At 39.5% G+C, this 16429-nt stretch overlaps 1 protein-coding gene across 1 annotated transcript; it reads left to right on the top strand.

Moving 5' to 3' along the window:
* Positions 1-785: 785 nt before the first annotated feature.
* On the top strand, positions 786-15434 carry LOC106153493 (uncharacterized). Its single transcript, XM_013527456.2, has 4 exons — positions 786-950; positions 8384-11519; positions 12998-13165; positions 13697-15434. The coding sequence occupies exons 2-4, from the start codon at positions 8435-8437 to the stop codon at positions 13867-13869; spliced, it is 3426 nt and encodes a 1141-aa protein (XP_013382910.2). The 5' UTR covers positions 786-950; positions 8384-8434; the 3' UTR covers positions 13870-15434.
* Positions 15435-16429: the final 995 nt, after the last annotated feature.

The raw sequence follows: 16429 nt of genomic DNA, 5'->3' as shown, positions 1-16429 counted from the left end.
TTTGAGCGATTTTTTTTAATTTGAAAAGTTATCTCTAACATTAGCACAAAGCTGTCTGGAATGGAAAGATTCAAACCAAAAATGAACTTATCCTCTGTGCAGTGAACTGCAAAGAAATACTCAATATTATATGATATTCAAATGATGATCTTAGCGGGTATATAATTAATTAAAAGCAAAGCATCAGCATTATTAATTTAAAAACAAATCAGAATTAGTTGAATGAAGAAAAGTGGATATCGTGAATACCGCACTGCATACGTTTATCAAACAGGCGTACAAAGATTCATGAAACTCAGATTAAGTCTACATGTCATACAAATAAGCATATACACATTGACTTTAAAACACGGAAGAAAATGTAGTGGTTACATGCACATGACCCCCCCCCCCCCCATATTACACGTGCGTTGCGATAACAAACACAGGCCATAGAAAAACGAGACATTTTCCTTAGCAGTATTTATAACAGTGAAATGCACACAGCGCCCCTTTTATTAAGTTCAAACGCACAGCGCTGGTTAAATCGCCTTTTATACGGCCAAACTAGCACAAAGAAGGCTTTATTTGGGTTTGTGTATTTTACTATTTTCCAGAGGGCGTTGTGATTGGGCTACACGTTTGCCTGGCGGAAAAATTACTAGAGAAAGGACATTGAAAGAGCTGAATAAACCACATTTACTATAATTAAACAACATCAGCCAATATATCAAAACAGATAAAACTGATAAACCCACTCGCTCGAAAACCCTTCATCTCTTCGACCGTGCTCGCGGATTATCGGAGCGACCCGAGGTTGTTGCTAAGCGTTGCTAGGGTAAACTGGAGGCTCGCATGGCGGCCTCGAGGTCGCATTGTTATTAAGCAGTGTTGGCAAACTTTGGCGATAATGAGTCAACCGCTGTACAGAGAAGGGCACTAAGAGCTATGGAGACTTGGTCAACTAACAGGTGAGTACTGGACAGTGGACGGCTGGTGTTAGGACCACGGGTTTAAACCACGAACAGCGTGTATTACACAGCAGTGTATGCGGCCGTGTAGTCATACATGTAGCTATTTGTTCCATAGGGTTTGAATGTAGGGGGATAACGGATTTTTCAAAAGGGATATTAGGCTAATCTGACGCCTTCACATGCACGCGATGGGTACTTCATAGTTCCTCGAAGGAGAGATACATAGACGTGGCTGTATTTTGTTCAACTAAAATGTTCTTTTCTTTGGCCAGGACGAAGTTAACTTAAATGTGGGCCTATTCATGTTTACTGGGCCTACAGCTGCATTTACAACTACACAGGGTAGACCTACATAAACAGCTTACATACAAATGTATAGCCCGTGTTTTTCAAATGTCATTAACAGTCCACTTGGAATGCCATACTTCAGTCAGTTCAGTTATAATGGTAGTAAAACCAGGGTCGGTTGTCACACTGACTCGTTTTATTTGTCATTATGTAATCCTTGGTCGATTGGAATAGGAGCAGTAGATGTGGAACGATGTCCTCCTTATCTGATGCTGTAGGGGGTGGGGGGAGAGAGAGGGAGAGAGGGGTAAGAGTGGAGAGTGGCTCTTAATGAAAAGCCGTGACAAAGGAGTGGGAATGAAATAAACCTCCTGGATTTGAACTTAGAGAAAATACGCCAAACTTTAAGGAACCTCCATCACGCTCAGACAGAGGAAAGGTGGACACATGTTACTCCCTAAATTTTTGAGGCGCCCCTTCTCCCCCTTTCTCCCCCTTCTCACTCTCTCAAAGAAAAAAAAGATAACAAACAGAGCGAAGAAAAATGAAGGATTTATCTCTGTTCCCTCCGTATTAAAAATAACCTGTTATCGTTTACAGTTTTAATCATTGTTTTTTCCTTGTGTTTCCCCATTAGCAAAATGCTGGATCTGTCGATGTGTCAGTTAGCAATTTTTCAAATATTCATCAATTCAAGTTACTCAGCTGTCTTTTCAAAACTTTTAAATCACTTCCTTCAGATTAAATTAGGGAAATTTTATAAATCAATATTCTGACCGAATTTAGCGAGTATTTACCGTACGGAGTTGTCGGTTGTTAGGGATTATCGAGCAAGGATAAAACGACACAGTTTTATCAACCAGGATGGTCGTTCACACAGGCTTAGGATAATCTTAAATCAAAACCATAATATGAAGATTACTGCAATGTTGATTTAGCGATCGATCAGAGTTTGTACAGAGGAGACGGGCATCAGTCATAGCGGTGAGGTCGGTCCAATGTTCAAGATGACACAGATAATATAGATGTGTCTAAAACAGTACATTGGTGAGCCTAGAGCAATGATAAAAAATGATGCCTCGGTCCAATCGTAGACTAAGGAAAAGCCATGTGGATTATATACAGGTAAAAATGCTCTGCGTTAATGTATACCTGTAATTTCTCCATATACACGCAATTCATCGTCATCTACCTTAGCCTGATATCACTATGATAAGGCTGTAGTGACAGTTGAAAGCTCGGTCTTTCAAATGCAGAAATGAAGGAAGTAAAGGTAAAGAAATAACATGTCGCTACGTTCGGTAATATGAAATGGTAAACGAGGATAAATTTACTATAATACATGTATGTAGGGCAAAGGAAGGGAAAGCGGTTGGTTTTTTTTCACCTGTTAAACTTTTTTGAAATGTGTAGGATGGAAAGGATGGATAAGGATGCCTCTGAAGTTAAAGAGGGGGATGTGTTCCACTATATGCCCCACTGCTGTCGTTAATAATATGGAGCTGGGTGCCCATAAAGAGCACGTCTTTCACATCAGGTTTCACCTCAGTCTAAAGCTTATGGTGTTATATTATAATTTAAGAATGGGCTATTTTGACCCATGATAGTTCACTGTTAGTACATTTAAATAAATAAATAAATAAATAAATAAATAAATAAATAAATTTCAATCGTAGGTTAGTGAACCACTAAACATCTATAACGAACACTAAAAAAGGATTATGCTCTCCCGATTGCAAGCGCCAAAAATATTCACAGAATTATCAAAAAGTCGAAGTAAAAAAATTAAAACCTCCCAGAGAGAAAATTTGTTGTTGCTTTTCTTCAATGGTTAAATATTTTACTTTAGTTTCTCCTTTTTTCCTTCCCACACAATAGAGTTGTTAGAGGGTTAAATATAATATTATTTCTGTTATTGTTTGGCCATTGAAAATATAGTCAAAAGACTCGTCTTAGGTTCTCGTTTATAGAATAAGTGTAATAATATTGTTTTTATTATAAAAAAAAAACGTTTCTTAAGTAATTATTTGTTCTCGACCTTCTTTAATGACATTACCGGTTGGAGAGGATGACTTGTCGGGAAAAAGAAACAAAACTACAAAAATGAAAACAAACAATAAGAGATTGAACACAATTGCGAAGAATAAACGCCGTCGATGTCGTAACAACCAAAAATAAACAATACTAAACACAGCTTTATTGGCCGTTAAAACTGCTACATACAATATTAAGAAGTCCCTGAACTTAACCGTGATCTCAGAACTTGCACAATTATTTCTTAATATTTGAACATTTTAAAGCTCGTTGGCAAAAACAACAAACAACATATCAACGGAGAGTTCGCTTCAAAAGGTTGAAATCAAAGACGAACACCTGTCATTGTGAGAGCAACTTAACCTATTATTCATTGTACTGTTCGACCGTGTAAGAAAATTTAACACGGAGTTTAACAAGCACAAATATCAATAAGCGTTCAAAATATTTGATATCAGAGGGCATTAACACGACTACGTTTGAGAAGAATAAGGAGTTGGAGGAGAAAATACCCTTTCGATGAGTTTGGTGTAACAACGGCTTAAAAAGAAAACCGAAGATCCGTGTCGAGTGTTAAAATAAAGTTAAAAGAAAAAGACAGTCAAGCTTAAGAAAATGTCTAATCCAATTCAATCAGTTTTAACTATGTAACAGAAAAAGAAAGAGATTCAATTTCAACAGCATTGAAAAACGTATTTCGTGTCGGCTTTCAAATTGAAATGTTCACCCGATCCTTACTTTGTATATGCCCAGGTTATTTGTCAGTTGTTTTGGTGTGTCTATGGGGGTTTAAACACAGCTTTAACTAAAACCGGTGTAAGGTTTATCTCAAGCCGTAGACGCTTTAAAGATTTAGCTCCCGCAAAGGGTTTTGTAGATTGTAATTTTCTCAGCGTTTTTTTTCTTTACTGGTGTGCCGTACTGATAAACGATAATTACTTAAATTTACAGGATTGTTTTCTTTTTAAGGTCTAACACTATCTTTGTGACTTAAAGATGCATACAAAGTCAATTTTTTGTCACAAAAACCAACCAAATGCCAGCATATAGTTTCAAGTAGTATAACTAAGAGAATTACCAAAAGGCATTGTTTAATTTTACTCGAAAATGATGTTTGAACAGATTTTTCTGCTGGCATTCTAAGCTGTATGTCAATGGGGTAGGAAAGTAGGTCCCTGAAGTAGGTTAAATTTACAACCATAAATTTAAAGAAAGGAGCAGTCTAAAGGTCTTTTATGGCTGATCGAGTGATCTATTCAGTTTATCCCTTGGCATGTCGAATTTATTTGAGCCTTATAAGAATCTAGTAGAAGTGGTTTACATGTGTTACTGGGAATCCACACTCCACCGATGCTCGGTTCGTATGTACCTTTAACCGTTGCCACCATTTACCTTTCACTTTTCATTTTTACGGTCAAGAGTAACAATTTCAAGACTTAAGAACGAGAAACTCGAGGACCTTATCCCCCCCCCCCCCCCCTAGGTCCACCGGTATTGACCGCTGATAGTTCCAAGCAGTCGTGTACAACTGTACTTCCTTTTGCTAGTCTATCTATTTTTATTAATGTGATGTTAAACCGTACCCATGACATCAAAGTCTTCCCCTTTCATTGTGTCAGAAAACACGCTCATCTGACCTAATTGAATATAGCATGTTTCAAATAGCAATACGACATGAACTCTGCAATGATTACATAAAAGAGAATTATTTAATTTTATTCGATATTTTATAACAGGTGGTGAACTATCGATCTAGACCTGTTTGTTACGTCACGGGAGATCAATTTGCACCTCTGAGTTTATAAAGAAAAAAAAAAGATAAATAAATAAATAAATAAATGAAGCTAGAGTGCTTGAATATACTAGTACGCTAATTTTTTTCTAGACACTACTTCGTTCATATTTTTATATAGCTTATTTTTGGTATACTTCCAAATCTTTACGCCGCTTATTGATAAATTCCTAAGCAATTCGGCTGTGCATTACGTCGACTTAATGAGCATGACTTAAATCTCGCAGGAAGGATTTCATGTATTTCCAGCAAGGCCTTGTCGAAATGAAAGGACTATTACAAAAAATCAACCTAATTCGTCATGGAAGTAATATGTGTGTAATTAAGATACCTGAGCATTTAAAATTCAACGCAGGCAAAACTTTGGCAGGCTTTTACAGCTCACAACGCACTGTTTTTGGTGCTTACACATAATGAACAACTAAATAATTCCCTGTGTTGGTAAAACAAATTCAAACGCCTTTATTTTATAAGCACCCGGAGTCTAAGCTCTTTCATAAATAACTTCAACCTTGGAGTTAGCGCGAATTCGGCAAACATTTCTACAATAATCAACACATTACATATGTACATGCCAAAGACAGAAATAATGCAGACAACTTGTTTTAAATTCTGTCCACAACTTAACAGCCAGTGTTTTTTTGGGACTATATTTGAACATCAAACAGCCTCCGGTTGACTTGGAATGGTCGTTAATTTAAAAGCGTTGCACAGTTTTCTCGATCGATACGTGTTCAATATTTACACATTGACATTTTGAATACGATTTCTTTTTAGGGGCAAAGGAGACTTACTGGCTGAGATTTACTAATCAATATTTGTCCAATGTGTTCTCTTTGAATAGGCACGGAGAATGTTTAATTTTCCCCGAAGCAATTAACCGCCTCGTCGGTTGAGTTTCCGATTATTTTATATTCAGAATTGTCAGTCTCTAGTTATTATCCATTTATATGTTGGATAGTGGAGTTTACTTATTTTTAAAATATGTTTGAATAAGAGAAATAAAGTTGTAACTAGAAGACAAAATTAAGGTGGTGGCAAAACAATAAGATCTTATTTTCAGAACAACTAGTCTGCATAGTTTTAGTTTTTCAATCACCGTGTTGGGTAAAGCACTTTATCTTTTAAAATACACATTTGGATAAGAGTAGAAATGAAGTTTTGAGTAGTGTGATAATTGAGAGGATGGCAAAACCATCGGGACTTTTTCATATTAAAAGGAAAATGTATACAGAGCCAGTTTGATAACCAGTGTTATATCGTAGGGCCTATATTTATATGCTGTATAGTATGGTTCGGTGTGACATGGAAAAAAAGTATGTTAAACATCAGAATAAGAGATAGGATGGCCATTAACTGGATAAGAGAAAAGACCAAAGTGAAGGATGTGCCACTTACAATTTAAGAAATGAAATGTACAGGACAGGATATATCAGTAGAATCAAATATGACAGATGGACAGCAAGATATGTATATTAGATCAGATTAGATAAGCGTTGATTTCCAATTCAGGTTCCTACTGGATCCTCTTTAATGGACTCTTCCTCCAAAACTAACTTGTGACTTCCGATGATGTTGATTTCGGACCTATAATTGTCATATTTGAGTTCCTGGTCATCCCACCACTTGTCTAATCTGTTCTTAAAAGAGTTGAGGCTTTTTGTCCTGACAACTTGATCGGGCAGGCTATTCCATATTTGTGTTGTACGCACAGTGAAGCTGTATTTTCTCAAGTCTAATTTGGCTCTTTGAGGGAATAGCTTGAAACAATTTCCTCTATTACCAGACCTATGTGAATGACTGGACCATAATTTGATAAAATCTCTAGTTGATTCGTCGTATCTCCCAGTGACTAGTTTATACATCTCAATCATGTCCCCTCTCACCCTCCTATAGCTAAGTGTTGGTAGCCCAAGTTTACGTAACGTATATATACATAGGAAACAAGGGGAGCCTTGTATGAGATAGAGGGATGAATTAGACCAGTACGAAAAAAAAATTGGAAGTGTGAAGCCCAAGGCAAAATACACTGGAAGAAGCTTGCTAGGGCCTTTGACCTACAATGGAGCACTTTAGTGTTTAAACGACGATGATGGTGATTCGGCGTGAGGCTTGAAATATGGAGAAACAAGAAGAATAATTTTCCTTTTTGTAAGATTATGAATCCTAGGCACTGCCTTGGATAGTTACACGTCTCTGTTGATAGATAAAGAAATTATAGATGGTGAATATTAGGAGCAGTGAGACAGGAAGACAAAAAAAAAAAAAAAATATATATATATAATAATAATGGGATAAACTATACCAAGATTAAACGGAGGCTTCAGTTTTTGTTGAATTTTTAAATGATATTATAAGAAAAATGAAAATGATACCGACTTTTTTGCATTTTTAAAACAAGTCAAACAAGTTCATAAATAAATAAGTAAATATATAAATAAATAAATGAATAAATAAATAAATAACCTCATCTTAGTCTCTGGATATAGGCTCTACTGTAAAACACGTCACGTCTCTGTAGCGTAACGCACTGAATACAAATATTTCAAACGTTACGTCGACCAAAACGTCATAATAAAAGGTTGGCGTATTTATTACGTCACATTCGTTCTCCATAGTGGTTTTCAACGGTAAAAACGCGAAAAGCGGTCAGGAAGGTACGTGTTTGAATGGGGCTTAGACTCTTGGCTTGTATATGTAAAGAGTTCTAGATTTTTGCTGTGTTGTAAATTGTAAGTAAAAAGTTTTGATCGGTTGTTGAATACGGATAGGTGTTTATTATTTAGGGAATGGTACATTTTATTTTTTTTCCTGTGTTATTACTTGGGCCTACTCTATATTTGAAATAGGTGGGACTTATTGGTCCTAATGATCATGTAGGACCTATGCATTAGGCCTATAGAGTCCTATTTTGTATTATACATATATTTATATTTTTTTGCAAATTAGTTTATTAATTTTCTATTCGGGTGAATTGAACATACACGCATATTAGCATGTACCCTCTACCAGGGCCGCAGTTATTATTGTGGAAATTTTTGCTGACTGAGAGCCAAAATGACTGTCTATTTATCTATAGACATATCTGTGAATATCTGAGGAAAATCAATCTGTTGCCCTGGTAGAGGGTAATTAACATGTAGGCCTACCGGGGAGTGGAAAAAATACCTTATCGTGTTAAGATATATATATATATATATATATATATATATATATTTTTTTTTTTTTTTTTTTTTTTTTGGCGATTCTAGACTCGTCAATTGACTTCTTGCAGTATCTGGACGTATAATTTAAACAACTTTCATTATTATTTCAGGAATTACAGATTTGAAAATGACGAGATTTAAAAAGAAAAATAAACACTAACATGGCTACCATAGCAACAGCCAGGAAAAACGTGGAATTACTCCGAAAAGCTGGAAGACATCAGTCCACCGACAACGACGGCGCAAGGCGGTTAGGCACCTCGAGAGCATTTTTCGGGCGACAAGGCCGTCAAGACAGAGATGACATCAGCGTTGCTGATTCAGGCATTTCGTCCGGATATTCAGACCGTACATCATCGGCTGGAACCAGGGTTCGTGCATCATCGGCTATTTCCGGATTGTCTGGTTCACCGCCGAGGTCGGGACCGCCCATTGCTAATATAGGATTTTGTGGCGCGAGACATCCGCATCCCGAGCGTCTGCCGTCGGCGAAATGCCGCCGGGAAAAGGCAGTGACATTGCGCATTTTAGACGTAGAAGAGGACACTATTATGAACGTGCAGAGGTTGCGCGAGCACTTGAAGCGCCTCGACTTAAACAGTATACGCTTAAACTACATTCCAAATGAACTTCTAGAAGGTTTAACGAAACTTGAGAAGTTAGACGTCGGTTTCAACATGCTGGAAGACGAGTCGAGCTTTCCCGACTCTCTACAAGAACTGGAGAAACTATTAGAACTACGGCTCAACAATAACAAACTGAAGCGCATGCCCACTTTGTTGCGGAAACTTAGACACTTGACCCGTCTAAACGTAGGTTGTAATGAAATGGAAGAAATTACGGGGATCGAGAAATTAAGGCGGATGATCTGCTTGGTGCTAAGCTACAACCGTTTCCCCAGTGTGATCAAGGAGGTGCTACCGTTAAAGAGACTCGAGGTCTTGCAGTGCAACGGCAACTGCGTCACCGAAATTCCCAGAGATATTCGGCACATGAAAAATCTCCGCGAGCTGGATATTTCTGACAATAAAATCACGTCGCTGCCACCTGAAATATTTCTCCTGGCAAACTTAGAAGCTCTTAACGCCAGTGGGAACCAGATTCAGCGGATCCCATCGTTAAATATCAGAGGGCGTCCCAAACACAGGGTATACTCCATAGATCTGTCGTTCAATCTAATATCAAAATTCCCGGAACACTTATTATGGATGGTGGATCGCCTTGATCTGAGCTCTAATAAGATTAAGACGCTGCAGGGCAGCGTTATTAAGAAGTTGGATTTTGAAGGCGAACAGTGGTTGGATGTGTCTGACAATCCTCTTCAGGCACCGCCCGCAGACGTGGCCGATGGAGGACTTAGGTCAATAATTCAGTTCTTCCGCGAGGAGACGGCGCGGACCACAATGTACCAGGGTTTTCGCGCGCTGGTCGTCGGGCACCAGTCGTCAGGGAAGACGAGCCTCGTGCAATCTCTAGTCGACCAGCTTCCCCGCCTCACCGACGAGCACGAGAAGACGATAGGGCTGGAGATCTTCGACATGCCGATGGAGGTCCAGGAGGAGGAGCAAGACGAAAACGGAGAGGTGCAAACGGCGTCCCGTCCGATCAACGTGACGTTCTGGGACACGTGCGGCGCGCAGTCGTACATGTTTCCTCACTACGTTCTCCTGGATCAACCCTACCTCGCCATCTTGGCTTTTAACTTGGCCGAGTACACCGCGGATAAATTTTACGCTCTGATTGGCTCCTGGGTGGACTGGATGATCTCCCGGTCCAATCAGATCAACCTGCTCGTCGTCGGAACCCACCTCGACCAAGTAAAGTCGAAGAAGGCCGAGCAGATATGCGCCGACGTCCAACGGAAATTAGACAGACTGGTCACGGATCACACCGACGCAATAGCGCAGGAGATCAAGCGCATCACCGACATGCCAGTAATATCACCGTCGCTTTCCGAGTACTTGAAGAAATGCCGCGAGTGGCTTCGCCTGAAGGTCAACATCCACAGCGAGGTGATTCCCGCCAGCTCGGCGACCATGGACGGCCTGGAGGAAGTTCAGGCGGCCATCGAGAAGCTGGGCACCAACAAGGATCTCTTCCCGTACATTCTCCGTGTCGTTCCGACCCTGTGGTTGGACGTTGAGAATTACGTAGAGGAGAAAGGGAAGGACATGCTTCTCCCTTTCATGGCCTGGGAGGCGTTCGAGGAGGAGCTCGGAGACAAATTCGGAATGAAACACCTCATGCCAAGTATAGGCGTGTACCTGCACCAAATTGGGAAGATTCTGTGGTGGCACGAAGACCCCCTCTTGAAAAAATACGTCTTCCTTCGCCCTTCATGGCTCATGGATGTTCTCCGTGAGCTTTTCCGACATGACTTCAAAGACTTTGTGCAATACGAAAGCAACGACTATATACGGCTGCTGGGGATACCGCAATTTAAGTTCGACCGCTTGAAGAGGGAGCTTCTCAACGAAGGGATTCTTGAGAGGGACTTCGTTAAGCTACTGTTGGGAGACGTTGTTCCCATAGAAGGGGGTCAGAAATTGAACGAGGTGCTTTTAATTCTGTCCGAACACTTCAATTTACTGTACCCTATTCGTAAGACGGGTAAAGAAGGGACGTGGCTCAACCCTGACCCCGTATCTGAAGCGCTCACGGCGAGGAGCGAGAAAAGCGAGGCGAAGAGCGATGCGAAGAGCGACAAGAGCGTCACGGAGGAAGCCAAGAAGTCCAAACTCCGCTCTCACAATAGGTTCTTGGTTCCGTACTATCGTCGAACGCCGCAATCGGACGTTTTCACGGAAGAGTTCGACGTGTTGAAGGACTTTCACCGCGCTGCTGTCATGTACCGCTTCCCAAAGTACATCCCGCCTGGTTTCTTCGAAAAACTGTGCGTGCGCATGCGCGATCCTAAACTGGGACTACAGTTCTTACGTCACTGGGGCACGGGTCTGTACGGGAGGCACTTGGACAAACCCGTGCGTTTTCACGTATCTCTGGCCATGGTCGGACATCGAGGAAAAGGCGAAGCAGACGACGATGACGAGGACGAGGGGATCGACGATGGCGGGAAAACGCCTTCTCACGTGTCGGCGTGGGACTATGCTTGCCCTCACCGCGGGGCGGAGTTGAGGCTGGAAGTGAGGTTTGAGGAGCCAATGGAGAGGTACAAGGTGTCCAAGCTGTGGACAGTTCTGTTCACCATGATCCAAAGTGTCGAGAAAATGCTGCAGTCACTGCATGGTGAGTAGCGGTCACTTATTCCACCCACAAAGGCTCTCTCTCTCTCTCTCTCTCGAGCTAACACAAGCTTATCCCATGAATTTCATCTATTATCTTTATATGAATTAAATCATATGAATTTAATTTATAATTGTGAAGGCATGGTTTTATTTTAAGTAAGAACCGGTGCCGAAGTGCCTGCAGTAAAGTAGACATTTTGAATGTATATCTACAGGGTAGGCTTTTTTTTTTTTTTTTGATAACCCTGATCGATTTCTAACCCAAAAATTCATACAAAATCAAAGAAAAAAATAACTATAAAAAGATAGGGTTGTTAATAATCGTCGTTCAATTATGCAAGTATGCACGAGTCGCTCGAAAAGAAAATAGGAGTGATTTACACTGTATTGGTTTTTTTTTTCGTAACGTTGCATCATGATATTGTCAAATTATTGGGAAATTGAAATTTGGTGAACTTAATAAAGATTTGTAATTCGTAACCCTCTTCCCCGACCTCTTAAATGATTGTAGACAAACTGTATGCCAGTGTCTGGATATCAAAACGCTTACTTAGATATTGATAACATTATTAAATTAAGAATAATCGAGTAGAGCACATTCCTGAATCGTTCTTGAAATATGTCTGCATTTATTGTAACGAATATGGTTTTAAATGAACACCTGGATCTAAGCAACGTCTTAAGTGCAGTTTGGTGGCCTTAATCACAAATCATGTAAACTGTTGATCGCAAAGTAATAAGTAGAAGTCGATAAGAATCGTATCTAGGCGCGCTGATCGATTTTTAATTAACGTCTGGCTACAATGTAAAGAGAAAAAGCAAAGACATGTTCTTTTAAGTAAAATGTCATGTCAGAGACGCTAGATTTATTATGGGTTTGGCGTTTTATTTTAAGGTCTTTAGAGGTCGCTTAGTGACCGAGTGATTTACTTTGAAAATGTCAACAATATTTCCTAAGGGGCGTCTGGCATAATTGATATTGTACTTGATTTATATTTTGTCGATTGATTCGTCTGAAATCTAATTCAAATGTGTATACATACATATTTGGTCGACATTTCAAATTTCTTCGAAGAAAATTGGTAGCACGGATTTATTTTGTGACAAAAGCAGGGAAGCAATTTTTCTTTTATCGCGTTCTTCATTTGGAAGCCAGGTGAGAGGGTCTAGACAATATTCCACTAGTCGCAGATTTTGAGGATTACTTTATTTTTATAGAAATATTACATTCTAATTTGGATTCCTTGGCTTTCAGACCCCTCGTAATACCAATGTGTCTAAGGTGAACAAGGCACCCTGCAAATTTATATTTTAGGAGTAGGGATTATTTAACAAGGTTAAACAGCCCTAAATCCACTTACTTGTACAATATCATACCACCTTAATTTTCCCTTCCTCCATCCCATTTTATATATTTCCTGGTCGTTTCATCTTTATCTATTTATCCATCTTATGTCTATATTTGTCTTATTAATCCAGGTACACGTGTAGAGCGATACACGCAGTGTCCGGCCTGCCGCCAGATGGCGTTCATGGGCGAGTGGCTGACGCCTAAGGAGTTCCAGAGCAGTGAACACAAAGTCTGTCCGGACTGCAACCAAAGCGTTCACACCGACTTCCTGGTGCAGCCTAAGGAGAGGAAATCTGGTGAGTACAACCTGGATTGCTAGCATTGCTTCTGCGGTGCTGTTCCTTCATTGCGACTGTTGAGATAATCACAGACTGAAATAATGAGGCTCACTGTTAGTTCAGCGAAGTTGTCGTCTGCTATTAGTTTTTTTTTTTCAGATGTGAATAGATCACTCTTTTTTATCGTTTGCTCACGTTCATTAAATTAAATACTGATTCACTAATAGAGAAAAGAGCGACTTGTTTATTAATTTTTATAAGCACGGTAATATTGTATATTTTTATACGTGTATTTTGCTCATTGGCCGTAGCCAAGGCTTAGGTGAACATCTCATAGGCGTACAATTGAAAAGTAGTCGCGGTTAATTTTTGGAAAATTCGAGTATTCCAATTCAGTCAACAGGTAGTTTATTAGTTTCTATTTATTCAAAGCACAACGTAGGGCTGTAGGTGGCATAAAAATATCTTTCAGTTTTGATCAACACATCAAGAGACATGAAATACATAATCTCAATTTTCATGCGTTTTTTTCTCTCTCTCTCTCTCCAGCCGAAGAGCTGATGAAGATGATGGAAGAAATACGGTCAAGACAGGCCGCGGCCGCAGCAGCAGCAGCGGCCTCTAGCGACAGCGAACCCACCCCGCGGCCAAACTCCGCCACACCCTCTCCCCGACCCACGGAGGATCTAATAAAGAAGTTTCGCCCGACGGCCATAGTGTGAAGTTGACAAAATGGAGGTATAAGATTGGTTGTTGTTTCCTCTGTCCTGGGCAACACCTTCAGTCTAAGATGAGGCCAAACTGTCAGTGCGTCCCGTAGCGAAGAAAATAAATAACAAACAACCCTGAAATATGGCGCAGGAAAGAGACACTCATTACGTCACATCACAGGAAAAAAGTAACAGCCACAGGGAATAGGGAGGTTTTTACGACACCGGGCATTGGACAATTTCCCACCGTTATTATCCTAGTGCAATAAGTAGATTTCGGGACCACGTGTGTCGGAATCACTCTTATAGTGAATTAATTTCATTTTTTATAACGACACATGTTAACTTGATATTTCCTTAAGCTTCTAGAAATATCTATAGATATTATTATTTTTTTTCAATTCCTGCTTCAGGCAAGTTTAAACGTGAAACATAGGGGAAGTGTTTTTAAGTATTATCAATACTGTCAGGGTAACAGTGATTTACATCAATACATTTTGGAATCTCATTGATAGCAACCGTCACATTACGTCCATGCATCACCCACGTGTTGAGGGTTTTAGTTACGTCAGCTGTCTTTGTTAAATGGAATGAAATGCTTGACCGATTTAAAACGGGTTATATATGGGTCTAGAAGATTATGTCCTGAGCGAAAAAAGAGAAAAGAAAACTGAGATGTTGTTTTTCAACCTTCGATGATAGAAAATACTTTGAACACGCAAACTCTGCGTGAATGATGTTATAAGAAATGAGACATGCCCTCAAAAGAATCCAATCTGACTCGTTCCAAATATCCAAGCATGCAATTTATCCACGTGTGATCAGTTTAATAGAAAATATCGACTTAAAAACCAGTCGAAGTTTCGTGACAACAACACCATACAAAAAATTAAAAAGGTAATGAAATTAACAAAGAAGGTTAGGACTCATTACGCTCGAGTAAAATCAGTTTAGGGGAAGCCATAATAAGGTTACGGAATTTACCCCGCCTCGTTTAAGTAGGAAAGTAGCACGGGTCTAAGGGCAGGCTTATTGCACGAGCTTGAATGTCTTGGGCGTTCCACCGATGATGTTAACTCGGGCGGGGATTCCATGTCTTTGAAATTTGAGAGAGGAGCGCCCCCAAGCGTTTAACGTTTAATCGGGCGTTCTTGGCGGAGGATGATACCTCCTGGCACCACATTTGAACTCGTGCATGGTGGAAATAAAACTTTTCTAGAATTTTCAGACTTTTGTTCCAGCTACGAGTATATTTGTTTAAAAATCGGGATCAAAAACCTTGTGACTGTGGCATTTTGAAACATTAGCTGTGGAATTATTTAAACAAGGTCCGCCGTCAGTAAATCTAGGATTTAGGCATTTACTATTAAATATTAGATTAACAGTTTCTGCTGCAAATTGTTTACAGCTTTTGTCATTCTTTATTTATTTCTTGTCAATAGAAATATCATCTTGTCCTGAAGTAGAAGTCTCTTATATATAATAATGCTTTAATTTTATCTAAGTTACAATTTACAGAAAGTATGTATTTCTAGGCTGTTGTGATTAAAATGTTATGTCATAAAATGCCGCTGAAATTTGCATATCTCTTGTTAATGTGATGCTGAATATGTTGGTGCTGTTAGTTAATAAATTTTCTATGATAAGCTGTATCGTTGTATTTGTCAGAGCAGTCAGAGAGAGAGAGAGAGAGAGAGAGAGAGAGAGAGAGAGAGAGAGTGGGGGGGGGGGGCACTAAATAACAGATGTCTCAAATCCATTAATCTATTCAACCTTAGACTAACGTCAAAATTCAAACACGTCCTGTGAACTCAATAACAATGTGCGCTTTTGATTAAATCGTCAATACACCCGAGGAAATAAAGTTTCTCAATAAGGGGCGGCATAGCACGTGGCTTTAAGACCATAGCGTGACCTTCAGGGCGCATAGGTCACCCTCATTTGCTCAGTTCCATCTCACCAAGCAATCGCAATATCGCAATCAAAAACGTGTTAAATTGTATGTGAACCTTTTCTCCGATGTTTTGTCAACGGACACATAACAGGTTTCCGATGCAATGACTCTAGTCAAGACGATGGGATCAAAAGCTGGATATGGTTACAACACACAGATCAAACGTCCCTTGAATCGCTCTGCTGATGATATAGAAAAGATGGCATCGATGATGCTAGGGTCACTGCCCCACTGGGCAGATCACCACTGGTCAGATGGCTTTGTACAGGCCAAATAAACGAATCTGAAGCCTTTGATCAACCGAAAATTTCGGGAGGATTTTTTAAAACCGTGCGCCACCGTAGTAAAAAACATGTTCTAATAGCAACAAACTATGCAAAAATTAGGATAAATAAATAAATAGAAATATAGAAGACCCTGATACAGTTGAAATTTCGCAGTCACGCACTTCTTTCTCTTCTGAATTATTTTTGACAAACCATTTCCTCCGATGACTTCGTTGGCTAAAGAAAATATGTTTAAATTGTAAGCATAACCTTATTTATTTATTTATTTATTTATTTATTTATTTATTTATTTATTTATTTATTTATTTGTGTTAATGTTTGAGTGCGAGTT

Source organism: Lingula anatina, chromosome 10 (assembly GCF_051362555.1).
Source record: "Lingula anatina isolate TDL-2025a chromosome 10, LinAna3.0, whole genome shotgun sequence".
NCBI classification, from domain to species: domain Eukaryota; kingdom Metazoa; phylum Brachiopoda; class Lingulata; order Lingulida; family Lingulidae; genus Lingula; species Lingula anatina.
This window is presented reverse-complemented; position numbering and strand designations above follow the sequence as displayed.